The sequence below is a fragment of the Mauremys reevesii genome, linkage group 8 (genome assembly GCF_016161935.1).
Source record: "Mauremys reevesii isolate NIE-2019 linkage group 8, ASM1616193v1, whole genome shotgun sequence".
Classification (NCBI taxonomy): Eukaryota; Metazoa; Chordata; order Testudines; family Geoemydidae; genus Mauremys; species Mauremys reevesii.
Genome location: NC_052630.1, coordinates 22,598,774 through 22,623,636, shown reverse-complemented (window position 1 = coordinate 22,623,636; position 24,863 = coordinate 22,598,774). Strand labels below are relative to the sequence as shown.

The 24,863-nt window shown below is 42.0% G+C and overlaps 2 protein-coding genes across 14 annotated transcripts in view; one reads left to right on the top strand and one right to left on the bottom strand.

Moving 5' to 3' along the window:
* The window catches only part of CCNJL (cyclin J like), a 49,637-nt gene extending 40,944 nt beyond the window's left edge, over positions 1-8,693 (top strand). For 9 of the 13 annotated variants that reach the window (XM_039483862.1, XM_039483856.1, XM_039483859.1 and 6 more), the window contains 2 exons: positions 261-420; positions 1,335-5,525. In XM_039483862.1, coding sequence (XP_039339796.1) covers positions 261-420; positions 1,335-1,773 — 599 coding nt within the window. In that variant the 3' untranslated portion in view covers positions 1,774-5,525. Of the gene's footprint in view, positions 1-260; positions 421-1,334; positions 5,526-5,664 lie in introns of those variants that run through there. The other 4 variants (XR_005583536.1, XR_005583537.1, XM_039483865.1 and 1 more) reach the window with 4 other exon arrangements.
* Positions 8,694-15,184: 6,491 nt separating this feature from the next.
* FABP6 (fatty acid binding protein 6) lies at positions 15,185-20,914 on the bottom strand. Its single transcript, XM_039486142.1, has 4 exons — positions 20,761-20,914; positions 19,686-19,861; positions 16,780-16,869; positions 15,185-15,448 (listed from the first exon to the last, which is right to left on the bottom strand). The coding sequence occupies exons 1-4, from the start codon at positions 20,825-20,827 to the stop codon at positions 15,395-15,397; spliced, it is 387 nt and encodes a 128-aa protein (XP_039342076.1). The 5' UTR covers positions 20,828-20,914; the 3' UTR covers positions 15,185-15,394.
* Positions 20,915-24,863: the final 3,949 nt, after the last annotated feature.

The window sequence follows — 24,863 nt, the reverse complement described above, 5'->3', positions numbered from 1 at the left end:
AACAGATCAGAATGGCTTGCAGGGGATAGAAGCTCACAGCAGGGTCATAGTTTGAAATATTCCATACTGATTTGTGGAGGCTTTTGCTGGGCACAAAATGCCACTCTTAGGCCTCTGTATCAAATATAAAGTTCCACCTCTGTGGGCATTTGGCCTATAAGTTTAACTTGATCCACCTTGCTGCATGTGCACAGAGTAAATGGAATGCCGAGTGAATGGTGATTGATCAGAGCGTAATACTATTTTTAAAATTTCTTTAGATTATGCTTTCCTCAACTTTCGACCATCTCTGATTGCTGCTGCTTGTGTGTGCGCCTCACGCATCTGTATGCAGATTTCTCCCTCTTGGACTACACAGCTCCAGCTGCTAACGTGTTATTCCTGGGAGCATCTTGCCCAATGTATCGAAATGATGCTAATGTAAGACTGCTGGACCAAAGTAACCTATTCCTCAAACTCTTAATAGACTTTCTATTATTCTCCAAAAACGCAGAGCTGAAAAGACTCCAAATGGCATTTAGTTTAGCAGTAATCAAGATCACATGAGATTAGTACATCTCAGCCCATATCAGCAAAGGGATTGGCAATCTTTCTAAATAGTGGTGCATTGGTAGCATATGAATCCATTGCATCAACCAGAATGGTAATTTATTCATGCAATTGGGTGGTTAGGCTGCACAAAACTTGACTTCCACTATAGCTTCTGTGTGCGATGTTATAACACTTTTAGTTTATGAAGTATTGCTGTAAAGTGATAGCAATATTCCCCTTACAACAGACATTCCAGAACTATTCATTCTCTCTCTCACCCCTTACCCCTACCCCCAGTAGAGGAGGTTGCTTGTCCTGTTGTGATAGGCTGGGCCGCTGTCATGATCTATGTGGATGCAGGCAAGTCCTGCTAGCAGAGACTGGAAAGGATTCCCTTATTGGTTCTATGCATTTATGGGGTCTTGATACACAATACGGCTGCACGTTTTAAGATTTCTTCATGCTGTAGACCAAGTGTACCCCAAAATGCCCACTGAATGTTTTAATGGTGCAGAATGGCTGTTAGTAGATAGAAATGGTAAATTTATTCAAAGTGCCGACAGGTGAAATATGAACATTATTGAGCACAGTAAGTTCTTTTTATCTCTGACCTGTGCAGGCTAATGAGCACCCAAATCCTATGCCCATTAGGGTCAATGGGAAAACTTGTACTGACCATGTAGGAACAGGCTGGCAAGGGGACAATTGAAAATCAATTTGTAGAAACTCCTCAGATAGTTACACCCGTTCTGATAAGTTGCATTTGCTTGACAATGCTGTGCTTTAATTTTTGTTTTCTCTAGATACTATGAGAATGATGTCAAAGAAGCCAGCAAGGTGAAAAAACAAGTAACATTGCAGCAACAAGTAGTGGGAAGTGTGAACCACCAAACCACAACTCAGGTCCTCTTTCAGCAATCCAGTTATCACCCATTAGCCCAGCACTCAACTGCCCTTTCCCAGTTCCAGTCTCCAGTGCAGGATTTGTGCTCTGCTTACCGTGACTCCTTGCAGGCCCACAGGCGCAGCAGCCTACTCTCTGGGAGTGCTAGCACCTCACTGCATTCTTACTCTGCTCTGCAGGCCAGCCTTCAACCTTCTGTGCAGACTCTGCCCATCCAAGGACCTATCACCATGCAGGTAGCTATAGCAACAGAACCTAGACACTGCATCTCCATGGCCTATGGCAGCAGCTATTTCAGTGGACATCACACCTACACACCCAGGTGTTTTGAGAGATGACTCTCTCTAGAAAAATGGTGATGTGAGTAAAGTCTGAATAAAGGGCCCCATGGGATGGGAGCCAAGAGTGTATTTGCAGCGAAAAACACACAAAGGAGCAGAATCTTTACAACTGGTTGATTCCGAAGACGTTTGCTCTTGAGACCCTTTTTAATGTGGGTGCCATTCCTGCAAGGATTGGGGTGTTTTCTTTTATTGAGACTGAGAAAACCAGAAATGCAATAACATACATCACTTTAGGTTGTCACTTTGAAAAGCATCTTGTGTAAGAAGTTACACCCTCTGGGGCTTACTAGCTTAGTCTTCCATACAGCAGGCTCTAACAAATCACAAATGCTAACACTTGTGATTTAAAGGGTTATTTCAAGCAGGAATGCCTGAGGGACTTCTGGTCAAATAACATTCTTGTTGGAGGATATTGTTGAAAGTGGCATTTATCCAAAGCGCTCTCTGACGGCAGCTTATTCCACTGGAAACTACCACTAAAAATGATGATACAGAAGCTTCTTGATGCTATCTGGATGAACAATCCCAGGCTGTGGAAAATCTCTCTGTAAATGTTGCTTTCCTTTTCCTTGACCTGGAGTGAAAGCAACCCAGACGACCATCAAATCCTCTTTGCCTTAAAAGTCCTCTTGGATTTGGGTGCTGTGCCACTGAACAAAATCTCTCTCTGCCTTCATGTAAAAAAACCTCAATCTTAAATCACCTTTAGGGTTTTTAAGATGCTGCTGCCTTATGTGACTGGATATAATTTGTTTAGTAAAAATGTTTACAAGCTACATCAGGGATCTAATATTACTTGAAGAAAACCCCTTGGAAGAAAATTATTATATATACACTGAAGGGGTTCACTGCCTTCAGTTATTTTTGGGGATTAATGTCTTGTGGTCAAAGTGAAGTTTAGGACTGAAGAACTTGTACTAAGGAGGAGGAGGTGGAGAAGGGGAACCAGTTAATTCTACCATGGAAATTAGTAATGGTTATGCCTTTTTTCTAAGACTGCAATGTTAGGCTGCACAGAACTTTGGTCTTTAAATTCCATCTTGGAGCATTATAGCAAAACTGGGTTAAGGGTACTAGTAATTTAACTGAAATGAGAATACCCGCTACCATGTATCCAAAGGGTTATGTTTTTAAAATCCGTTTTGAGATGGAACTTCCTGTGTTTGGTCAAAAATTCTATGTAGGATTTGTGTAGTAATGTAGATAGTTACAAGTAACATGGAGACTTTTACCGGGGTGTAGAACACTCACTTGCTATGCAACCACCATTCCATAGTTGCTGGAAGCCAGTATTGTGTTTTTTTTTTTTTTTTTTTTTTTTTTAAAGGTTCTCAGGACAGCAGTCTAGACAATGTGCAATATGCTTTTACTCTTTGTGGCAAATGCTGTGTTTTGTTTTTTTAAATATCACGTTAGGCAGTGCTGTTTAAGTTATATTTTTAGAGAATTTAGTTTTTAAGGGATGTGTTGGGGTGGCGGGAAAAATCTCTCTAATAACCTGTCTGCTGACATTTGTTTTAACGATGAGGATCTCCTTAAAAATATTGCATATTGTAATTTCGTGTCACACATTAAGATGACCATGTCCTTAGCAGAACAGGCTAGGAAAGTTTAAAATCTATTTCATTTTTTTTAAAACTACAAATCCTAACAAAACTGAAGAGGCAATGCCTTACAGAAATTAGTTTAGCAACTTAGAAAATTTAGTTCCCTTTTTTTATTCTGTTTGTGTATTTATATGGAACTTATTTCCACAAGGTTTTAGTGTATCTTTTAATGACTGTTATAGTCATTCAGCCATTCAGCAGATTGTAAAGAACCTCTTAAACATGTGGGGAATATTGTGGTACTAGGGCATTTCTGACTGTGGAATCCATGTTTTTTTTTCTTAACTTCTGTAGAGCAGGTCATGTGAAGCCTTGTGTTTGGCAGTCTGCGGTCACTCTTTAGTGACCATTTCCACTGCTAGCTTGATGAAGATTGTCCAATAAACAAAAGACCTGCATCTGACATACTTAATTGTTAATACTGTCTGTGTTCTCCCAGTATATTTCTCTGAAAAAGAGCCAGTGAACTTTTGCCCCCACCTTGCACAAAGTAATCCCCTGGTCAAGGGATTACTTTGTATAGAAGCTATAGCTGTCGACAGTGTTTCCTGGAACACAACAGAAAAGTACTCTTGACAAGTGTGATACACAGGATGAATTAACAAATGGTATTTCCATGGTTTAGGAAACCTATGCAGGAAGGCTTTGCAAAAAAGGAATTGTAAAGGATAAGGGAGGTGCTACTCACTGCTTGGGAAGTGAGGAACTATTCCATGTTTAAGATGTGGCAGCATACAAGGAAGCAAGAAGTGAATCAGGGAAGCAGTCTAAGGAGCAATTAGAAACGATGCTGCGGGACTGAGGGCATGTGATGAAATGACAGCTTATGATGTGATGTGATCAATATATTTCTTGGGCATCCTATCACACTGCTTATGTGATTTTAATTCTGAATCGGAGAGAATGCCTCTGCAATTTCTTACTTTCCTTCGTGGTCACTTTTCTCTATACATGTCCTTTCCCTGGGTTCTCTCAGTTCTGCTGTTTGTGTCCTGTGCATAGGATGAGCACCAAAACAAATCTCTGAAAGAAGCATATAGAGGTTTGTCGGAACAGATGAGCTAAAAAGCCCAACGTTGCTTCTTGTTTTGGGAGAACGTATCTTCTGCAATGTCTCTGAATGCTGGCAGGAGTTCCACTTTAATTTCCTGGCTAGTGTACATTTAAGACCCACCTAATTTTATGTGTGAATTTCCTTTAGTCTTTAAAGAAAATATGCCACCTCTGGGAGTAGCTAAAGTAGGAAAGCTCAGACAACTGTAATGTAACTGTAAACCTGATTCTATCATCATGGCACTTAAAGGGACTTACTTAGGTGCACAAAAAGCTGGGTGAGTTTTTTAAAGCTTAATGGATGCAATACCTCTTTCAAAGCCCACACTTGTGCCATTTACTGCCGTCAGTCACAGCCTATCCAAGCACTAAAATACTCACACAAGCGGATAAAGTCGTAACTTCCAAGCATATATCACATAAAAGGTAGCAACTAAGCTTGCAGTAAATGCAAACTCAAAAGGGCTTTGGATATGAATAGAAAGTGATAACTTGGGTCACAAAACAAGATATTTTTAAAATTTCACTGGTAAATTTTTAAAAGATAGAAGTGGATTGCAAAATTAGCTGAGAAAATGCAAAAGCTATTTTTTCTCAACACTTGTCTTGATATGGTGTATATGGAGGAAAGCGTTCCAGTGATTAGCAAGCATGGAAGACTACAATGAGTTCGCTAATCGAGATCTTTATGCTTTGGAGCTAATATAGAAAACGAAATAAGGAATGTCTATAATATCAAACGTTTTGAGATATAATGGTTTTGACTACTACCCAGAGCTTGATCTCTGTTCTAGCCACTGTCCAAAATACTTCAAATAAAATTATTTACAGTTAAAAGTTGGTTAGTACTCCTTGATCAAAGATAAATTAATGCTGAGGGTTTGATGAACATTACCAGCAGATATTAAGGGCTATTGCTTTATTGTGAGCTTGAACACGATGGCATTTTTGCTTAATAGGTAGTCTTTGATCTGTGTTTTGTTTGTGACATTTATAAGAATTAAAAAACAAAATCTGTTCCTCACTGCTTATTGACAGCACTGTGAAGGCAAAAGGAAATAAAGATATTTCATTCATTGTCAATCACCCTTTTAAACATAGTCAAGTCTTTAAACAACTTGCTGAAGTTGGAATATTTCAAATTTGGTCATTTTAAAACATCCTTTGAACATTCTCACTGCCCCTCACTCAGGGTAAGTAATTTTTTTTTTTTTTTTTTGGACAGGTGAAAATCACTCTTGATCACCCTCCACGTACAAGGCAGTAGAATATAGCGTGCACAATCTTGCATGGCATCTTAAGACACAGCAGGAGACATAATCAAGAAACTACTTTTCCCTGAATTAACTTCTGTCCCCCTCTAAGGAACATCTCCTTCTACTGCCTCCTTACCTGCCCATATATTCTTTTGAGGTTAGGTAGTAGCACTGAATTACTGTGAGTACTACTGCAGGTGTCAAATGTCTCCTTAATGTAAAAGTGTGTCCTGCTTTAAAAAGCACTTCAATAAATCCTCAAAAATCTGCCTAATTTGCCTGGCAAATCAGACTGCTTTGCAGATTGGTCTGAGTGTCTGATCTTTTGTCAACAGGCGTAAGTTTTTTGCTTCCTGACCTTTGGCAGGACATGCACTTTCTTCAAAACCACAACTTTTGAAAATGTAGCTTTAATTCTGTGGGGGTTGAAATGCTCTGTGAGAGTTCCCAAGCAGCTCTGTCTTCATGAGACACTTTGTAAAGCTAGCAAGGATCATTGTTTGGAATTATCTTGCTGTGTTTAAACTTCCAAACCCCAGTCTCCCAACTCTTTTTTACTAAAACATCAGTTCTTTGCATCTTTTTAAGGTCCTTTATATCCAGCTGTTGGGACTCGTTTCAAAGCAGGTCTCCCCCCTGCCCCTCCCCCCCACCACCACCACACACACCCCGGCATGGCAGAGTTCCATCAACAGAATTGTGACTACGACACCATTTGGTTCCATCTCCACTCTGAGACAGAGCTTTGTTTTTGAACCAGAGTGGGAGGGGGGTAACCGTGTTGTAGTCAGGTCCCCAAGAAATCAAATTCAAACCTTACCACATTCCTAAATGGATCTCAAGAATCAATTCCTAAGACGAAACTTTAACTTGCTTTTGCTTATACTATTCCTCAGCATAAGCAAATGTTCTGCTTTAAATGAAAATCAACTCTCCAAACACCTTCTAAATAGTGTTGAGTGGCCTGGGCAGGACAGGATTAATATAGATGTATCTGATCTTAAATTTTTTTGCCGGATAGCAATGTCGGTTAGAGAAGTGGAGGCTTTTTGTGATATTTTTATGCCAGCAAAAGCCCTACCGTGGATACATTTACACTGGAAAACAAGTGATTATTTGTTGTTGCATAGCTTAGTTTGTTCAGGGAACTGATATAAGCCATACCGGCAAAAGCACATCGAGCTGTGTCAATACTAGAAGGGTTTGCCAGAATAGCTATATTGGCAAACCTTCTTTAGTAGAGGCCACTGCCTAAACCCCTCCCCCAGCACCTTCCTCTGTATCTGTGACCCTACTTCCTCACCTCTGGATTATGGGACAAGCCCATTTCTGGGGCTTTGCAGCCTCTGGTGACCCTTCTACGTGGCCAGGAAAACAAAGAGCTGGAGTTGAAGGCTAATTTGTCAAGCGTGGAAGCAGTTAAGGAATACAACCTCTGCCACAGCCTGCTGGCATAAAAGCAGAAGGGACTGCAGGGAAGGGAGACCAGGAGTGGTGAGCTGGGCCTTTGGAACCACACATAGTTTGGAACTGCTTTAGTCCTCTGAGGACAGGACTGGACAGTGAGCACTAGGCTCCTGCAGTATTAGCCGTTTCCACTTCCCACTTTTGTGCAATGTCAAATTGGCAGTAACCAAGGGGGAAATAGGAAGAGAAGAAGCTTATGTAAATACAGGACAAAACAAACATCTGTGCTTAGTCGCGTGACTAGATGCGATGGGGCTAACCGTCTGGCTCCAGATGGAAATGTGAAAGCATCTGCACAAGAACCGAAAAAGTTCATTATCCATAATGCACATAGTCATTTCTTAGCAACAGAACCCCCCCGCCCCCAAGCATGAGTGCCAAGTGACTAGCATAGCTGAGTGTGCATGCACCACCAGCATATTGCTTCCTACAACAGGCCAGGGGCAGCTTTGGAAAAACAGTTTCTTGTCCTTAGAGCTTTGCTGGACAATAGAATGTATTAATGACCCAACCCTTCCAAGAATGAGTTGCTGTTGTCTGTTACAGTGTCCCCTAATTTTCGTTCTTGAGAGCTGTGGAATTTGTCTTGCAGTGGAGTATAAAATGCTCAGTTCATTTCAGACTTAAATTTTCCCTTGTCGTAGTGACCCTGTGAGGTGCATGAGTGTTAACCCCATCTTGCACATACAGAAACTAAGGTAAAGTGGTTACGTAACTTGCCCAAGGCCAAAGAGAGCTGGAACTGGAATGGAGTTTTGCTGGTGTATGCCTGTCCTGTGCTCAGACCACTAATGACGAGGTAGGTGCATTCTTCCTTTCTCTCTGCTGAAGCAGCTTATAGGTTCAAGCAATACAATAAAACCTGTGTTCACAGCTACTATTGCCATCACTTTACAGTGGTAAGTGTGGAAGTGGGGAGCCAGCTATATTGTTAACTGTCCTCCTATAAATCTGACCATAATCTGTCGGCTGTCTAGCAAGCGTATAGATCTAATGGCACTTTGGGGAATGAGTAGGGGATAGATAACTCCACTGTCCTAGCCAGCGTACTCTTCTTTCAAGAATAACAAGTTGCAGTGTCCAAGGCCCTGAGGCCTTATTCTGCACAAAATACACTTTACCTGCAGTTGCCACACTGAGTCTTGGGCCATCACTTATGTCTTGGGTGTGACAGGCACAGTATAATTCAAATCCTATTTTAGATTCACAAACAAAAACTTAATAGTTTAGGTTTTTGATGAGAGCAACCTTAACATACATCTTGGCATTTCCTAGCTGGAGAATTCTTGACTTTGCAACCTTTTAATCCTTAACTTTGTATTTCCTGTTTTTGGGGGGTTTTTTTGTTTTGTTTTTTTTACAGTTCATTCATGTGAGCAACCTTAACTAATGTTCAATGAAGTTTTTTGTTTGTGAATGTCCTTAGTTTTTAAATAGAAAATCTCTTATTTGAGTGCTATTTAAATAAAGCACTTATACAATGAAGACAACAAATGTGTATTATTGCCATTATCTTTGTGATGGTGTCATGCTGACCAGTATATTGAAAGTAATTAAACTGTACTCTAACAAAACATGATTTTTTTTATGCAAATTCAGTTTTACTTCCACTTCTAAATGATATTTTAAAAAAACCTCAAAGTTAAATAGGGTTTCATATCTATAATGTCCTGCTCTTTTTAAAGATAACTAAGCAATTTCGATTGATAAAAAGCCATAAACAACGTACATGAACAATATCCTCAAACAGTCATAGTTTACTGATGACCACAGTTGATGGTGTTGCACCAGGCAGCAATATTCAATATTATAGCTGCTCTTCATGTAACTTTTTCATGAAACACTCTTTTGGGGGAAATACCAAACAATTACTCTTTGAAAAGAAACAATGTAACATAGAATCTCAGGGTTGGAAGGGACCTCAGGAGGTCATCTAGTCCAACCCCCTGCTCAAAGCAGGATTGAACTCACCACACTGGGTTTAACAGGCCAATGCTCAAACCACTGAGCTAACATATCGCAGTACAACCCCAAAAGAGCGAAGCAGAAGCTTATCCAATCCATCCGCTGTCGTCATCATAAGGTAGGTGCATAGCTGGTTGAAAGACCATACTCGCAGTAGTTATCAAGGGTTTCCTGTCAAACTGGAGGCGCTACTTAGTGGAGTCCTGGAGGGGTCAGTCTTGGGTCTGGTGCTATTCAATATTTTCATTAATGATTTGGATAATAGAGTGGAGAGTGTGCTTATAAAACTTACAGATGACACCAACCTGAAAGGGGTTGCAAGCACTTCAGAGGACAGGATTAGAATTCAAAAGGCCATTGACAAATTGAGGAATTGGTATGAATTCAACAAGATGAATTTAAATAAAGATAAGTGCAAAATACTTAGGACGGAAAAATCAAATGTACAACTACAAAATGAGGGTGTACTGCTGAAAAAGATCTGGAGGTTACAGTGGATCACAATTGAATATATGTCAACAATGTGCTTCAGCGATGAAAAAAGGCTGCTATCATAATCATAATTACATATCGTAATAACAGGAGTGTTATATCTAAGACACAGGCAATTGTCCTGTCTAACTGGCAATGGTGAGGCCTACCTGGAATGCTGTGTCCAGTTCTGGGTGCCACACTTTAGGAAAGATGTGGACAAATTGGAGAGTCCAGAAGAGAGCAACAAAAATTATTAAAAATCTGACCTATGAGGAAAGATTTAAAAAAAAAATTGGGCACAATTTAGTCCTGAGAGAAGACTGAGGGGAGACCTGATAGTTTTCAAATATGTTAAGGGCTGTTATGAAGAGCATGGTGATAAATTGTTCTCCATGTCCACTGAAGGTAGGACAAGAAGCAATAGTCTTAATCTACAGCAAGGCAGATTTATCTTAGATACTGAGAAAAGCTTTCTAACTAGAACAGTAGTTAAGCTCTGGAATAGGCTTCCAGTGAGGTTGTGGCATCCCCATGACTGGAAGTTTTTTAAAGACCAGTTAGACAAACACTTGTCAGTGATGGTCTAGTATGCAGTATAGTTGTAACCGTGTCGGTCCCAGGATGTTAGAGAGACAAAGTGAGTGAGGAAATATCTTCTATTGGACCAGCTTCTGTTAGTGAGAGAGACAAGCTTTTGAGCTACATGGAGCTCTCTTTCAGGTCTGAGAAAGGTACACCCAGAATCACAGCAAAATGCAAGATGGAACAGATTGTTTAGCATAAGTAGTTAGCACCTATGGTTAACTGATCCTGCCACAGCTCAGGGGGCTGGACTTGATGATGACTTTTTGAGACCCCTTCCAGACCTACATTTTTATGATTACAGCTCCTCCTGTGACCCTTCTTCTTAATGTTATGGTAGTCTGAGGGGAAATTGGTTACCATAGGCAGCTGTTGCCAAGACAACCAGGGCAAGAGTGACTTTCTCTAAGTCCTTCAAATGACTTGGAGGGAGGGAGTGGCTGATTATCGCTGGTGTTGTAATGTTTCAGCTCAGGCAGCAGCAGCACAGAGTCACAAATTTGCACTGTTTGGGGGGAGTGAGGAGAAATTAGGCTTTTCCAATTTTTTGGTTTTCCCAACCTTCCTAATAACCCAGCAATGTACAAATTGGAGGTGGTTCTACACTGACAGGGTATACCAGACCTTCTGAGGCCCGCTGCTGTGGAGGCCTCATGGCCCTGCCATGACTAACCCCAAAAAAGGGCAATGGAGAGGGTCCTCCAAGCTGCCTAGAGTGGCTGTGTCCCATACAGCCAATCGTGGCCCAGCAGCATAGTATAAGACCAGTAGGGCTAGAGGGAATTTCAGACAGGGCAGCGCTGTCAGAAGCCAGGGGGAGTGAGAAGGAGCCTTGAGCTGGTTGCTGGGACCTGGAGTATGAGTGGGCAGGCCTGGGTCCGTCCCACCCCCCTTTAGCCACTGGGGGAAGTGGCCTGGACACTGAGGCACCCCAGAGGGGGAACTGAACTACAGTGGCCCAGCTAGAGTGCTGTAGCCAGGAAGCCCAAGAGGGCAAAGACATTGTCTCCAGGGAGGGAGCCCTGGGGCACTGCTCTCCCAGAGCAGGGACAATCCGAGCGAGAGCGTGCAGGCACATGCACTTGGCCAAGGGGGCACTCCATGAGAGGTGAGTGTACCCTGTTAAACACACACACCATTAATGAATGGCTGAAATTTGTTTGAAAATTGGCATGTTTACAAAAAAAAAAAGCATTCCAAAAAAGGTGGGACACTGAGGTACAGATCATGTAAAACAGAAAAAAAGATGCAATTGTAACACACTCACTACAGTGAGACCATAATTTGCCAAATGCCTATTATCTCAGATTTGAGAATGTTGGCTAGTTGACTTGGGTCATACTTAAGGACAGAGACACTTGGCATATCGTGCTATATGCCTTCTTGCAAATTGCTACACTGTGCCTCAGTTTCCCTATCTGTAAACTGGAGATAATTACTCAAGTTCAAGAGGCATGTTGTGAAACGTAATGTTTGTGAAATGCATTGTGTTCCTGCTGATAAATGCACTTTAGTATATTTCTATTGGTCAGAATAAATTTTTATATAATTGTAACTTGTTCAAAGTTTTAATTTAAACGCTCAATATTTGGGCTTAGTTTACCTATCAGTGTTTCTAATTCCATTATTCAGAATGCTGGTAAAATCTGAATCCCCTGGCCACTGGCATGGAACAAGTATTCCTCTCCCACACCTCCCCACCAAGTTAGTGTTCAGAATGAAAGTGGATTTCCCATGGTGTAACATTTCTCAGAGGTAGTTTTCTCCCATACAGACTTTGATCAAGTGCCTGCAGGGATTTTCCCTATCCCTTCCTTAATTGCATCACAGCATGTTAACATTCCTTCAATAGTAGGAGCCTTCACAAGGCTAATAAAACATCAAAATTAAAAATATAAAAGCATCTTTGAATGTAGAGGGTAGAACAGTGATTATCTTTCCATTCAGTTGGCTGCAGCCTGTCTAATGTGTAAAATAGAATTTCTAATTACTTTTGTTCTGTAAGTATATTTTCTTCCTGGTTTCATGATTCTAAATTAATCTGTTTTTAATAGTGACATTTGCAGAATTTGTGGTTAGGGTGAGTGAAATTATAATTAGCTTGACATAACACTTTCTTGTTGCCAGTACTGGAATTTTGGCCAAATATTCCTGACCAGAGTTCAAATTCATCCAACTTAAGTTGGATGAAAAAATTAATTTCACTTGGGCATCTTTTCATCTGTTCTTTGGTATCAGGTGTATAACACCTTGGAAAATACAAACACTACCTAGTCAAACTATCTCCAAATTAAATAAGAGAAAAGCGAGAGCTAGGTACCCACCTTTACCCTCTCACATCAATTTTACCCTGATAAAACAGCATTGACATAAATGGACCTGATTTACGCCAGTGTGAGGGTAACATGGCCCTTGGATTCTAACTTTCCATGAAGGTCTGAATGCCTAATGTGGCTCTGAGCTCTCTCTATTTAACTCCCACCTCTCTATAACTGTATTTCTATGTGATCCATATCCAAGCCTCTAAGGTATGTTGTGTGACAAAATTTCATGTTTACATAATGTATTTCCTATATGCTCATGCACAATTCTTTTCCAGTAATAATGTGAGCTATTCTCACTCTTAAACAGCTTTAAAACTTGTTTTAGTGTGTGGATCATATGACCTTTTAACTTTTGTTTCCCTGTGCAAGTTAATACCTAGTTGATGTTGAAATGCCTAAAAACTGAAATCATTATTCATGGGCTAGAGGAGGACTTTCCACAGGGGTTTACAGCAGTGTTACAAGTTTTCATACAGCAATCTATTAAGTAACATTTAGTATAGCTGGCAGAGTGTCTGAGTGAATGCTCCAGGGGACCTGCACTAGAGGGCTGAGCCCCTCAGCCTTGGGAAATGGTGATTGTTTCCATGCCAGTGATTTACGTCCCCATTGTTGACAGTCATGCTGAGGCTGTGGCTACACTTAGCACTTCAAAGCGCTGCCGCGGTAGCGCTTTGAAGCGCTAAGGCTTTGGCATTTGTTTGCAGCGCGCAGGCAGCAGGTGACACACACCCTCTGCAGCGCTGGCGCAACGGGCGCCTAGCAGCCAGCAGTAGTCAGCTGCAGCTCTCCCAGCGCTGTCCATACTCCACCTCCTTGTGGGGAATAACGGACAGCGCTGGGAGCTGCGCTCCCAGCGCTGGGGCTTTGACCACACTGGCACTTTGCAGCGCCGCAATTTGCAGCGCTGGAGAGGGTGTGTTTTCACATCCTGCTGCAGCGCTGCAAATTTGTAAGTGTAGCCAAGCCCTGACGAGCTGCTTTCAAAAAATCAGGTCTGGAGGTGGAGGATAGTGAGGATATGGAGGAGCATTCTCAGTGAGGGGGGTAGGAAAAATCAATGCCCTGCCATCATTTAACAATGTGATTGAGGAGGTTGAATTTCAACAGAAGCGTGTGGATCAGAAAATCTATTTGTTGTAAGCAGCAGAAGACAGTTCCAACCATGCACAGCTTTCAGATCTGACTCCAGTTTCACCAGTTAAAGTTCAGCATCTTTTCTAACAAGGTGTACTTTAGTCTTGGAAACAGAAGAGGTAATGCACATGAGCAAACCTGGACATAGGCCACATGTACATTTGTGGCTCTCCTGAAGACAGTGTTATGATAGAGGTGGGTGAAACCTTGTTGAAGCTGGTGGAAGTGTTAGACACTCTTCATTCAGGACAAATGTAAGTAGTAGTTTAGCTTTTTGCAGTAAGAGAGCTGAAACAGAGCCACAGGTGAGTATGGCCAGAAGCTGAACTCTGTGGGTATAGGGGTTTCACTGAGGGCTGAATGTAGACTCAGGGGACTGGATATTATTGGGAGGTGTGTGTATCTGTGAGCAGAAATGGAGCCAGAAAGCCACGGAGATGGCAGCAGAAGCACTTGCGGTGCAACCCTGAGAGAAAGCCAAGAGAGGGCATTTTGGGCAGAGCAGTAGCTGAAACTGAGTCTAAAGAACCTGCCTTGTCTTTAATTCCTACTTAGTTCTTGAAAAATGCCTGACCCAGCTGAGGCCTGGCCTGAGCAGAGTAATTAACACATGGAGGGAGGCCTCATTTCTTGAAGGCTAGAATAGGGAGATAAACAGATCATTAGGGTGAAGTAAATAGGCCAGTAAGCTAAAAAGGCAGAATGTCTGAGCTAGCTAAGAAAAAAGGGAGAACACCCATGGAACCATTTAGTAACAATGGACAAGATCAGTTAGGAATGTAAAGAGTGGGTCACACATGGACAGAATGCAGCACAGGGATTGGTTCCTGAAAAGTGACCAAGCCAAAAATGTGATATAATGTATAGTAAATGCAATGAGATGAGTAAATGTTTATGAAGTTGTGTGTAACTTTGGATGTGTGGTACGCCTTATACCCACTCCCTATTCTTGAGTCTGATCAACTCAGCATAGTTTTGCTATATGCCAAATCAAGGAAGCTGAGTTACCAAATCTGGAGTCCAACTAAGTTTTTTGGACACCAGACAACTGGATGAAGTGTTTTCCCAGAACTGAACAAGGTGTTCTGGGTAAGCCAAGTGGAAAAGATCTGGGAGGGAATCTAAACATCCTCCAAAAAACCCACAAGCCCACAATTAGTAGCTAACCACTTGGCTAAAGAGGGGTAACAATAATCATGTAACCACAGTAGCAATGCTAGCAGATTTATCGCTGCCATGTATATAACCAAAATACCCTTCTTTTGATACTGAAGGGTTTGATAACGAGGATGCACAAATGCAGCTTTTCAGTGCTGTAAAATGTCTGCTCTTTAGCCAAAGACAAAGGTAAACCCCTTTCCCCTACTCTTACCATGATAGCTGCTTTGGACAGAGTACTGCCTATCGTGCATAGTCAGAGGCCAAATAAGAAAACTACCAAGTGGTTATAGACACCACTCACCTATGCCATGTACAAAATGAATCCTGAAAGAATTAGACTGCAGCACAGTCACTATACGCGTGTGAGTGCTTTGATTTAAATCTCGTGTTTTTTGACTATGGGTGTGCGCCAGAACCCTTACACAAAGGGTAAAAATATTAACATGGAAAAATTGAAGTTGTCTCCTTTTGAAACAACTGTTCCCTCATTTTGTTTGCAACAGAGACACAGAAAGAGATGGAGTTTCTAAAACTGATTTATTGAGTGTCTTGATATTCATTTCTCAGTGCACTGGAAGATGAGTTCTTCTTAAGCCAGCTTTTTGCTGACTCTCTTGTAGGTTATACCACCAGCTGTAGAGATCTGGAATAAAGAACAAACCAAAAACTCTGAACATGGTAACTAGAACTGCAGAGTGACTTATGGAAACGATTTGTTAGCTCTTGGATTATGCCCTTGCTGGTAAAAGATTTGGTCCCTGAAACTAAATTAATACACTTCATCCTGGGATACTCTATAGAAATACATTTTACATAAAACATCCCTAAACATGTTTTTTAAGGGATTCCACCCTAGAATACCTGACCCTGAGATGATACCTGAGACAATATGCTGTGATGGGTGTTCTACAAAAGCAATAAGTGGATGGAAATTATCAGTTTCAATGCGCGTAGCTGTATTGCCAGGGAGTAACTATAGGCCCAATTCAGCAAGGTGGTTAAGCATGTATGTAACTCTAGGCAAATAAGTAGTCCCCATCTGAAGTCAAGTCCTGACTTCTTACGCCCCTCATGCATTGAAGCCCTTATGCTTAACGTTTGGCATGTGCTCACATACTTTGTTGAAGAGCGGCCTATCTGAGAAAACTGGTCCCTGCTCTAGGTTTTAGTAAGTATCAGTCCAGATTATCCAAAATCCATATTTCCCATCACTATCTGGATTTCTTGTTGGTTCACCAGTGTCCCTGTTTTTCCAAACTGGATGAAACTATTTCTTCTCTTTATAACACACTTCCATGGAATTTGATAGGGATGCAAAACAAATAGTTTTATAGAAATTACTCAACAATTTACAGAATAAATAAATAAACAACAATACCCTACAGAATTTAACAGTAAATTGTAAACTTTTTTCCGTAGAACTTTTAAACCATCCTATGGAACACTATGCCAGAAATATAGAAAATTATAGCCCAGATATAGTGGGTCAGAGGTAGCCTTAAAAAAATATACAGAAAGTTTCACTATTATAGAAGACTTCAGTAAGTGGTGGTTCCATTTCAACTCTTGAAGCACATGTACTTTATGTCGTCAGCTAAGTCAGTCAAGGACATTCTGGGCAACTTGAGAGAAGTCAGGTTAAAAAAATCGAAAATATAAATACTAAATTGTGTTTAACAATTATCTGGGTTTCATGTACTTATGACACTTAAAAAATCTAATTCACTATGAAAGCCATTTTTAAACGTGTTTTGCATTCGGATGGAACAATGAAACACTTGCCTATTTCACATCTGATAATTATGCTACAAAAATAGTAGGGGGAAGGCTTGCTTTAAAATACTACCTTTTACCAAAAAAAAAAAAATCTAAAATGTAATGAAAATATTTCTAGTGGTCCCTTAGGTTTTGTAAAGATAAAGCCCAATGTTCCATGCTTCATGGAGTGCCTCTGGAGGATGGTTAGAGACTTACCTCTACTAGTTTTCCACCAGCAATCTCTGCAGTATGATGGTAGTTAGGGAAATCAGCAACCACTTTCCCACCTTCCATTTTAACAGTTGCCTGTAATAGAAATTTGTTTATCATTGTCTTGATTTCTTGGGCTTTATCATGCATGACTGCTTTTCAACAGCCTCTAAAGAAAATAAGATGTGAGCGAACCCATGTGCTACAGGCACTATTATATATTCTCAGACACTAACAAAACCAGAATCCTAGTACTTGCATATAAATTCTCACAGCTTAATCTAAAGTAGATGTAGCTAGCAGTAGTAGCAAGTAACAGGATCTTCTCTTTGGGCTAGTCACTGAAACAGTATATCCAGAGGCAGAAGGGCTGTAGCGTACCCTTTTCATAGCCAGTCCTCATAGTGTTGGTTTCTCTCAGCTAACTAGGCTTGTCCAAGCTTGTCAGGCAAAAATGACTTAAGACCAATCAGCCATAATTAGAAAAATTGTGGTTTTCAAGGTAAAATATGAGCTGACTTTTCACAGGTGAGAGGGAACCCCCCTGTCAGCTTTACATTTTGTGTTATATTGAAGGAAGCATTTCTCACATGAGAACCATTTTTTGTCTTAACTACACCACTCATACCTTTTGGCAGCCCAAAAGGATCCACATGTTAAAGTGTCTCTGGGACAGAGAAAGGGGAAGGGTAGAGTTTGTAACATTACAACTTTGGATGAAAAGTTTGCAGTATATGAAAGTAACTCTCCTTGTAATTGTATGTATGTTAAGTCTCAAGGGTTTTGTAAAGCCAAAAATGTTTGGCTTTTTGCACAACTCCAGTCAAAATGTAGAGGAAACAATGTTATGATTGACAAACCAATCTAGAAATCAGGAAATATGGTTCAGGTCCCAGTTTGGTCACACATTTCCCATTGTTAAAAATGAATAATGCTTCTATTTGGAACTTACATCATTATTTTTGAGATGCTCAGATATTACGAGTTTATTCTTTCAATACCTCCCTGAGATAGGGAAGTATTATCCCCATTTTATAGATGGAGAATAGAGCAAGTGATTTGTTCCAGGTCATTTAGGAAGATTGAGGCAAAGCCAGATATTAAATCTGTCTTCCGAGTCTCTAGGCAGTGCCTGGAAGACCAGGCCAACCTTCCTCATAGCTAAGAAATGTGAGGCTTGCTCAGGGGTGGCTCTAGACATTTCACTGCCCCAAGCACGGCAGCATGCTGCGGGGGGCGCTCTGCTGGTCACCGGTCCCGCGGCTCCGGTGGACCTCCCACAGGCATGCCGCCAAAGGCAGCCTGCCTGCCGCCCTCCCGGCGACCGACAGAGTGCCCCCCATGGCATGCCACGCCAAGCACGCGCTTGGCGTGCTGGTGCCTGGAGCCGCCCCTGGGCTTGCTTCATGCCTCTTGTAAATTTTGATGGGAAATAGAAAGAATCATTATTATAGTAATGGTCTATATATTGAAATACATTGCAACCTGGCCCTATATATTCCATGGATTTACAAAGGAGGAAATGAGAGCACCCTTGCATGGGTCAAGGCCCAAGCACAATGGGAGTCCTGGTGCTGAGAGTGTGCCTGGTCTCCACAGAGCTAGCATTTTGTCAGCACTAGGTAGTGGAAAGGAGGCAGGGATATGACTTTTCCCCAGTCTCTACACCAGTCACTGAAGGGAATCTGGCATGGAAGGCAGAAGGTAATGAACTCCTGTTATGGGTGGGGTGGCAGTTGTTGTTCCTGAGAGTTCTGAGAGCCAGTGTACCTGCTTGAGGCGCAATACCTTCTGGGGCTGTCATTCTACCTTTTTTCCTTTCTCCCCCCCCCCCGGCCCATTTTTTTAATGTAATAATCAAGTCCTAACTAAACTCTTTGAACTGGCTGCCCATTGGCCTGAAAATCAAGAGATTTCGAAGTCTCTATAGCAGAGGTGGGCAAACTATGGCCCGCAGGACTGTCCTGCTCAGCCCTTGAGCTCCTGGCCAGGGAGGCTAACACCCAGCCCCTCCCGCACAGCCTCGGCTCACCATGCCGCCAGCGCTCTGGGCGGCTGAGCTGCAAGAACGGCTGGGTGTCGTGTATTAAATTGCTCCGTGTAGGAATGTGCTACTTTATGGAGCACCAGGACTGGCAGCTGTAAGTAGTACACCCTAAGGCCTGGTCTACACCAGGAGTTTGTCGAATATAGCAGCACATTCCTACGGGGAGCAATTTAATACACTACACCCAGATAGGGAAGGCTGTGCCTCTCCAAACAGCCTGGCCCCCTCCCATTTCCCACCCTCTGACTGCCTCCCCTCAGAGCCCCTGACCCATCCAACTCCCTCTGCTCCTTGTCCCCTGAACACCCCTTCCCCAGACCCCACTCCCTATCCAACTGCCCTCTGTCCCCTGACTGTCCTGACCCCTATCCACACCCCTGCCCTCTGACAGGCCCCCTGGGACTCCCATGCCTATCCAACTGCCCCTGTTTCCTGTCCCCTGACTGCCCTCTGGGACCCCCTGCCCCTTATCCAAATCCTCTGCTCCCCGCCCCCTTACCATGCCGCTCAAAGCACCCGGACTGGCAGCCGTAAGTAGCACACCGTTAGTAGCACATTCCTAGGGGGAGCAATTTAATACACTACACCCACCCTCCATACACTTTCGGAACCCTAATGTGGCCCTCAGGCCAAAAAGTTTGCCCACCCCAGCAATATGGGCATATTTAGAAATAGATTTATGTTAAAAAATATAGTGGGTAGATTAAAAACAATACAGGGCATCTCTTCATATGTGTCGGGACTACAGCACTGACAAAATCCCTCAGGTGGAGTACCAGATGCTATGGACCATTGTCCCCTAAATTATGGAATGGACTAGGCAACTATTGAAACAACATTAAACCATAGGATTAAATTAATTTACCTTGAACTTTTTACCTCCCATTGTTTCCATGTCTGCTTCCTTGCCAATGGTGAATTTGTTGGTCATGGACTGGCCTGTTGGGTAGATCTGGGTCCAGACAAAGTCATTTCCATTCTGTGCCACTTCTGTGACAATCTTGAAATTCCTTCCCTTTTCAATGATATCACTGGGAATACCTACCCAATGGAAACACAGGTTTTTAAAGCTAATATTCCATCAATCATATTTTCTTTTGTATTTAAGCAAAACAATGGTCTGTGGTTTTCTTTATTGAGAATTACATGACTGATTACATGGATCCCAACTCTTTTACGTTGGTGTTGTAGTTCAAAATGCTAGAAGCACATTTTGGAAGCAGCGAGACCTCAACCCTGTAGCTAGATGTAGTTCAAGACTGTGAAAGATTGTTTGGAAAGTGTCCATGGTCAGGGGGGGTAAATTTTTCAGCTGTATCTATCCAGTCTATACACGTGTACGCAGATGAAGTTACATGTGCACAAAGTTTTTTTCTGTACTTTGTAGGAAAAAACACCTATTCCATTCTAATATTTGCATATGCCATTTAAATAGTTGAACACTTGCCTGAATACAAACATTTACACTTACAGAACCAGGTTACCTCCATGAATTTTACAGGTGCCTGCACCGGTCACGGCTTTTTTAAAGTTCATATTAGGGTACACTCAGGCCCCTATTCCAGTCACAAGTTTGTACCAGCACAAGTGGAGCATGAGGATTGAATATTGGGCCCCCTAATTCATTGTATTACAAAGTACCTTTGGGCCTAATTCTGCTCCCACTAAACTCAGACTTTAGTAGGAGCAGGCCTGAGCTTTGCTGTCGAAGATGATATTCTGAAGATGTGATTAAAAGCTGCATGGAAGAAAATGAATCAATGAAGGTAAAACCCACTTGCCAACCAGGGGCTGGCAGATAAGGTGCTCAGCACTTTCTGATAGTTATAAAATACCTTCAGCATCTGGCAGGAGCAAGCCTCAAACCTTTGCATTGTTTATCTAGAAGTTTATTAAAACTCGTTAAGATTCATTGAGAAAAATCTCCAGTATATACTCACCAATACACTTCACAAAGGCATCATAGTTGTCTTCACTTTCCACTTCATATCTGCCCGTGAAAGCCATGTTACCTTAGAGATGTGGCTGGTGCACTAGAGCAGCTGTTGCGATGAAGAAGCTTGGCTGGGTGTAAACAGGCTCAAAGCTCTCACTTTATAAACCTTCCCAAGCTGCTCAACCCCACCCCCTGATCATTCCACCTGTCCACCACACCCCTCCGACTGAAATAGTGTCTCTGAGTCACTAGCCTGGGTGTTATTGACCCTCATGAAAGTGCCCGTTTATAATTCTATGATGACTCCTTGTCCTTGGTTCATATGGCTGAAAGGATCAGTCGGTTTTTGTTTGTTTGTTTTTTTTCAAATGCAAGTGCTGTCCCTTGCTGCTGGAATTTATTTAAAAAAAAGAGAACCGCAAATTAATTTCTTTGAAATACATCATCTGCAAAATAACGGATTTATTTGCAAAATATCTGGTTTTGACTGCTTCGGATTCAGTGTGTGTCCATAAGCAAGTCACTTGATTTCTTTGTTATGAGTTCCCTCTTCGGAAAAGGGATGATAATACAGTACCTGCCTGTATGAAGGGCTTCAAGATCCTAAGAAGAAAAATGCTTCTTACTCACTCTTAGTACCATGGATTCTGCCAAGGAGAAGGAATTATAATGTTTGTTCCCCAAAGATCTTGTCCCATTAGAGTGCATGCTGCAGTGAGAGATGCCTGTTAACTCAGGGGGCTACATCTCCCTCATCCCCTAAGCCTTCCTCCTAGAATCCAGCCCTGAGTGGCAGCATCCCAGGAGCAGAAGTAGGCAATGCTGCTTCTCCTCTTTTGAGGCTCTGTCCAGCCAGGGCAAGATTTGAGCCTGGCTGGACAACTGTAATGCCACCTCAAGCATTCAGAAGTCATGAGACTGTAAAAAGTAAGTCTTGGGTTCTTATTATTTACCTTCTGGTTTCAGAGCTTTTAGGTTGCACTCAAATCATGTTTTCCCACTTTGCTCCCCAAGCATGTAGTTTAGTTTAGTTTTTTTTTTTAAGAATAAAACAGATTATAATGTAATTTCATAACTCTGGGAGCTGAAGCTTTAAGAAAAACATCAAATATGAGATTAGTTTTAAAATTGCAAGAGTTGGCAATACTACTACAATACAATAATTTGACAACCCATAACCTCCTATTACCCCAAGTAATTCACAAATCCTAATTTGCCAGTGGCAGAATGTGACATTGTACCCCATAATGCTTTATAGAAATATGCTTGAGTGTAAATATGACCTAACTGGAATATGTTTTATGCTAAATATGCCATGTAACATATCTCTGCAGAGGTTATGACCTACTGGATATATTCATCCTATTTGCATGCAAGTATCATTTTTGTATTTGAAGTTATGAATATTGGCTATGTACTTGTTTGATTTTAAGTAGCCTCAGTGAAGCAGTTGGTCAGCTTCTTGAGAAAAGACTATTCTCAGTAAGTGCCCAGTCAAGAAACACTTAAGCCAACAATGAACTATGAGAGATGCCAGTCCACATCTGAGCTTTCCTGGGAATGTGGCGGCCTCTAAAGTTCTGAGTCATGCATGGACATGTGACTTGCCCATGTGATTCCAAAACTCCATCTTTCAGATGGATTCTGCATAGGAGAGGAGAAGGGGTTTCCACCCACAAGAGAGAGTCTATTTAAGCCCCTGGAAACCCTTCCATTTTGTCTTCAGCTGGCTCAAGAGAGAGCCTCTTTGCCCCCAAAGGATGCCTGAAAGAAACTGGAACAATGGACAGTAACTACAGGGGTGAGAGTGATTGCTGGACCCAGACTAGAAGGAGGCTAGTCTGTAAAAGAGGCTTATTGGAACATCTCTGAGAGTGAGATTTACCTGCATTTAGTTTTTTTACTGTATTAGGCTTAGACTTGTGTGTTTTGTTTTATTTTGCTTGGTAATTCACTTCGTTCTGTCTGTTATTACTTGGAACCACTTAAATCCTACTTTTTGTATTTAATAAAATCACTTTTTAACTTAATTAACCCAGAGTATGTATTAATACCTGGGGGGGGGGACGCAAACAGCTGTGCATAGCTCTCTATCAGTGTTATAGAAGGTGAACAATTTATGAGCTTACCCTGTATAAGCTTTATGCAGGGTAAAATGGAATTATTTGCGGTTTGGACCCCACTGGGATTGGGTATCTGGGTGCTGGAGACAGGAGCACTTCTTAAGCTGTTTTCAGTTAAGCCTGCAGCTTGTGGGCAGGGCTGGCTTGGGGCGCCGCAAATCCTAGAGCCGCCCCTGCTTGTGGGGGTCGTGGTTCAGACTTGAATCTGTGTTTGAAGCAGGCAAGCGTGTCTGGCTCAAACAAGGCAAGGTTCTGAAGTCCCAGGCTGGCAGGGAAAACAGGCTCAGAGGTAGTCTAGGCACATCAGGTGGCAGTCCCAAAGTGGTTTCTGTGATCCAACCCGTCACACAGAAACTATACATTAGAGTCTTTTAAAATGTTTGGTTAATGTAAGGCCTCCTGGATCAGGTCCTATTCCTTAATTATATTTGCTATTTGTATTTTAAGGGCCTGTACCCTTTGAGAACAAAATTCTCCTCTTCAGTCCCTGTTGGAGGGGTCTCTCACATTCTGCCTTTGTTCTTTATGAATTACAGACATCAAGTGGAATATAGAACATGCAATAACTATCTACACTGCAGATAATCAAGCTTTTTAGTTGGAAAACTTAGATGATCAAACAACAACCTATTTCCTTCTCTAAAGTCTGATGGAGAGTAATGTTAAGTATTACTAATAGCAATGTAAGGTACAAATCTTTCAGATGGAAATGTGACTTTGGTGGATGTTCCTACTGGTAAAGTAATTTACTAGAATAGATGCAGAAAGTGAACATGAGAGTGGCATAAACAAAACAAAAAAAAATCAAACAAGTATTTTACTAATTCTTCCACACGCACTTCTCCTCACTATTCACTCAGCTTCAAAGTGCACCATGCTGGGTAGTGATGGGCTGCTAGAGTGCTTGTCATGACAAAAGATGTGCCACCTGCTGTCTGAGGGTAATTTTTTTTAAATTGTCTCTGTATGAGAAAGGAAAGAGATCTATGTACTTCTCTGTGAATTTTCTCCACATTCTGTGGCTACCATTCAAAACACAGAGACATATGAGAACACTCAAGGCACGTCTACACTGGCAAAGTTACAGCACCGCTCAGAGACCACTGAAGGGAAACCACTGTTGTGTGTTCACACTGTCAGCTGCCTGCGCAATAGTGTACTCACACCTGTGGCACTTACAGCAGTATTCAGAGCAGTGCACACTGGGCAGCTATCCCATGGAGAACCTCTTTCTCTTCTGCCCCTAAGAGTTGTGGGATGGCAGAGGGGGTTGTGGGGCATCCTGGGTCCTGTCCCAATGACCCGTGATGCATTGCTTCGCATCTCAGAAATCCCTGTTCTTCCATCTGTATTTGGTGCCATCTTTCAATGGTTTGTGTATTGCATGCTCTGCCTCTTCGGTCTGCAGGAATGAATCCCAAACTGTTGACCAGCATGCTTCTTGTTCTCACTAATAGGTCACGAGTGGCAGTGTAGTTATTCCTTAAACTACAATGGCAAGAGGAGGGTGACATTGATCTCACCACGCATAGTAGCTATGACATGAGATTGCTTGTGGCATTCACGGAGGTGCTGACCATAGTGGAATGCAGCTTTTGGGCTCGGGGAAACAAACACTGAGTGTTGGAATCACATCATCATGCACATCTGGGATGATGAGCAGTGGCTGCAGAACTTTCGGATGAGGAAAGCCACATTCATGGGAATGTATGAGGAGCTCGCCCATCCCTGTCATTGGAGAAGCGCGTGGCGATTGCACTGTGGAAGCTGGCTACTCCAGACTGCTACCGATTGGTCACTAACCAGTTTGGAGTGGCAAAGTCAACCGTTGGACTCGTGTTGATGGAAGTGTGCAGGGCCATTAATCGCATCCTGCTCCAAAAGACTGTGACTCTGGGCAATGTGTGTGACATTGTAGATGGCTTTGCACAAATGGGCTTCCCTAACTATAGAGGGACATGCATATTTCAATTCTGGCACCAGA

Excerpts from the sequence above, each read along its gene's own strand:
- FABP6 (XM_039486142.1), bottom strand. The coding sequence starts at position 20,827 with ATGGCTTTCACGGGCAGATATGAAGTGGAAAGTGAAGACAACTATGAT. Across the intron at positions 19,862-20,760 it reads TGCCTTTGTGAAGTGTATTG|GTATTCCCAGTGATATCATT; the intron begins GTGAGTATATAC and ends TCCATTGGGTAG. Across the intron at positions 15,449-16,779 it reads CTGGTGGAAAACTAGTAGAG|ATCTCTACAGCTGGTGGTAT; the intron begins GTAAGTCTCTAA and ends TCTTTATTCCAG.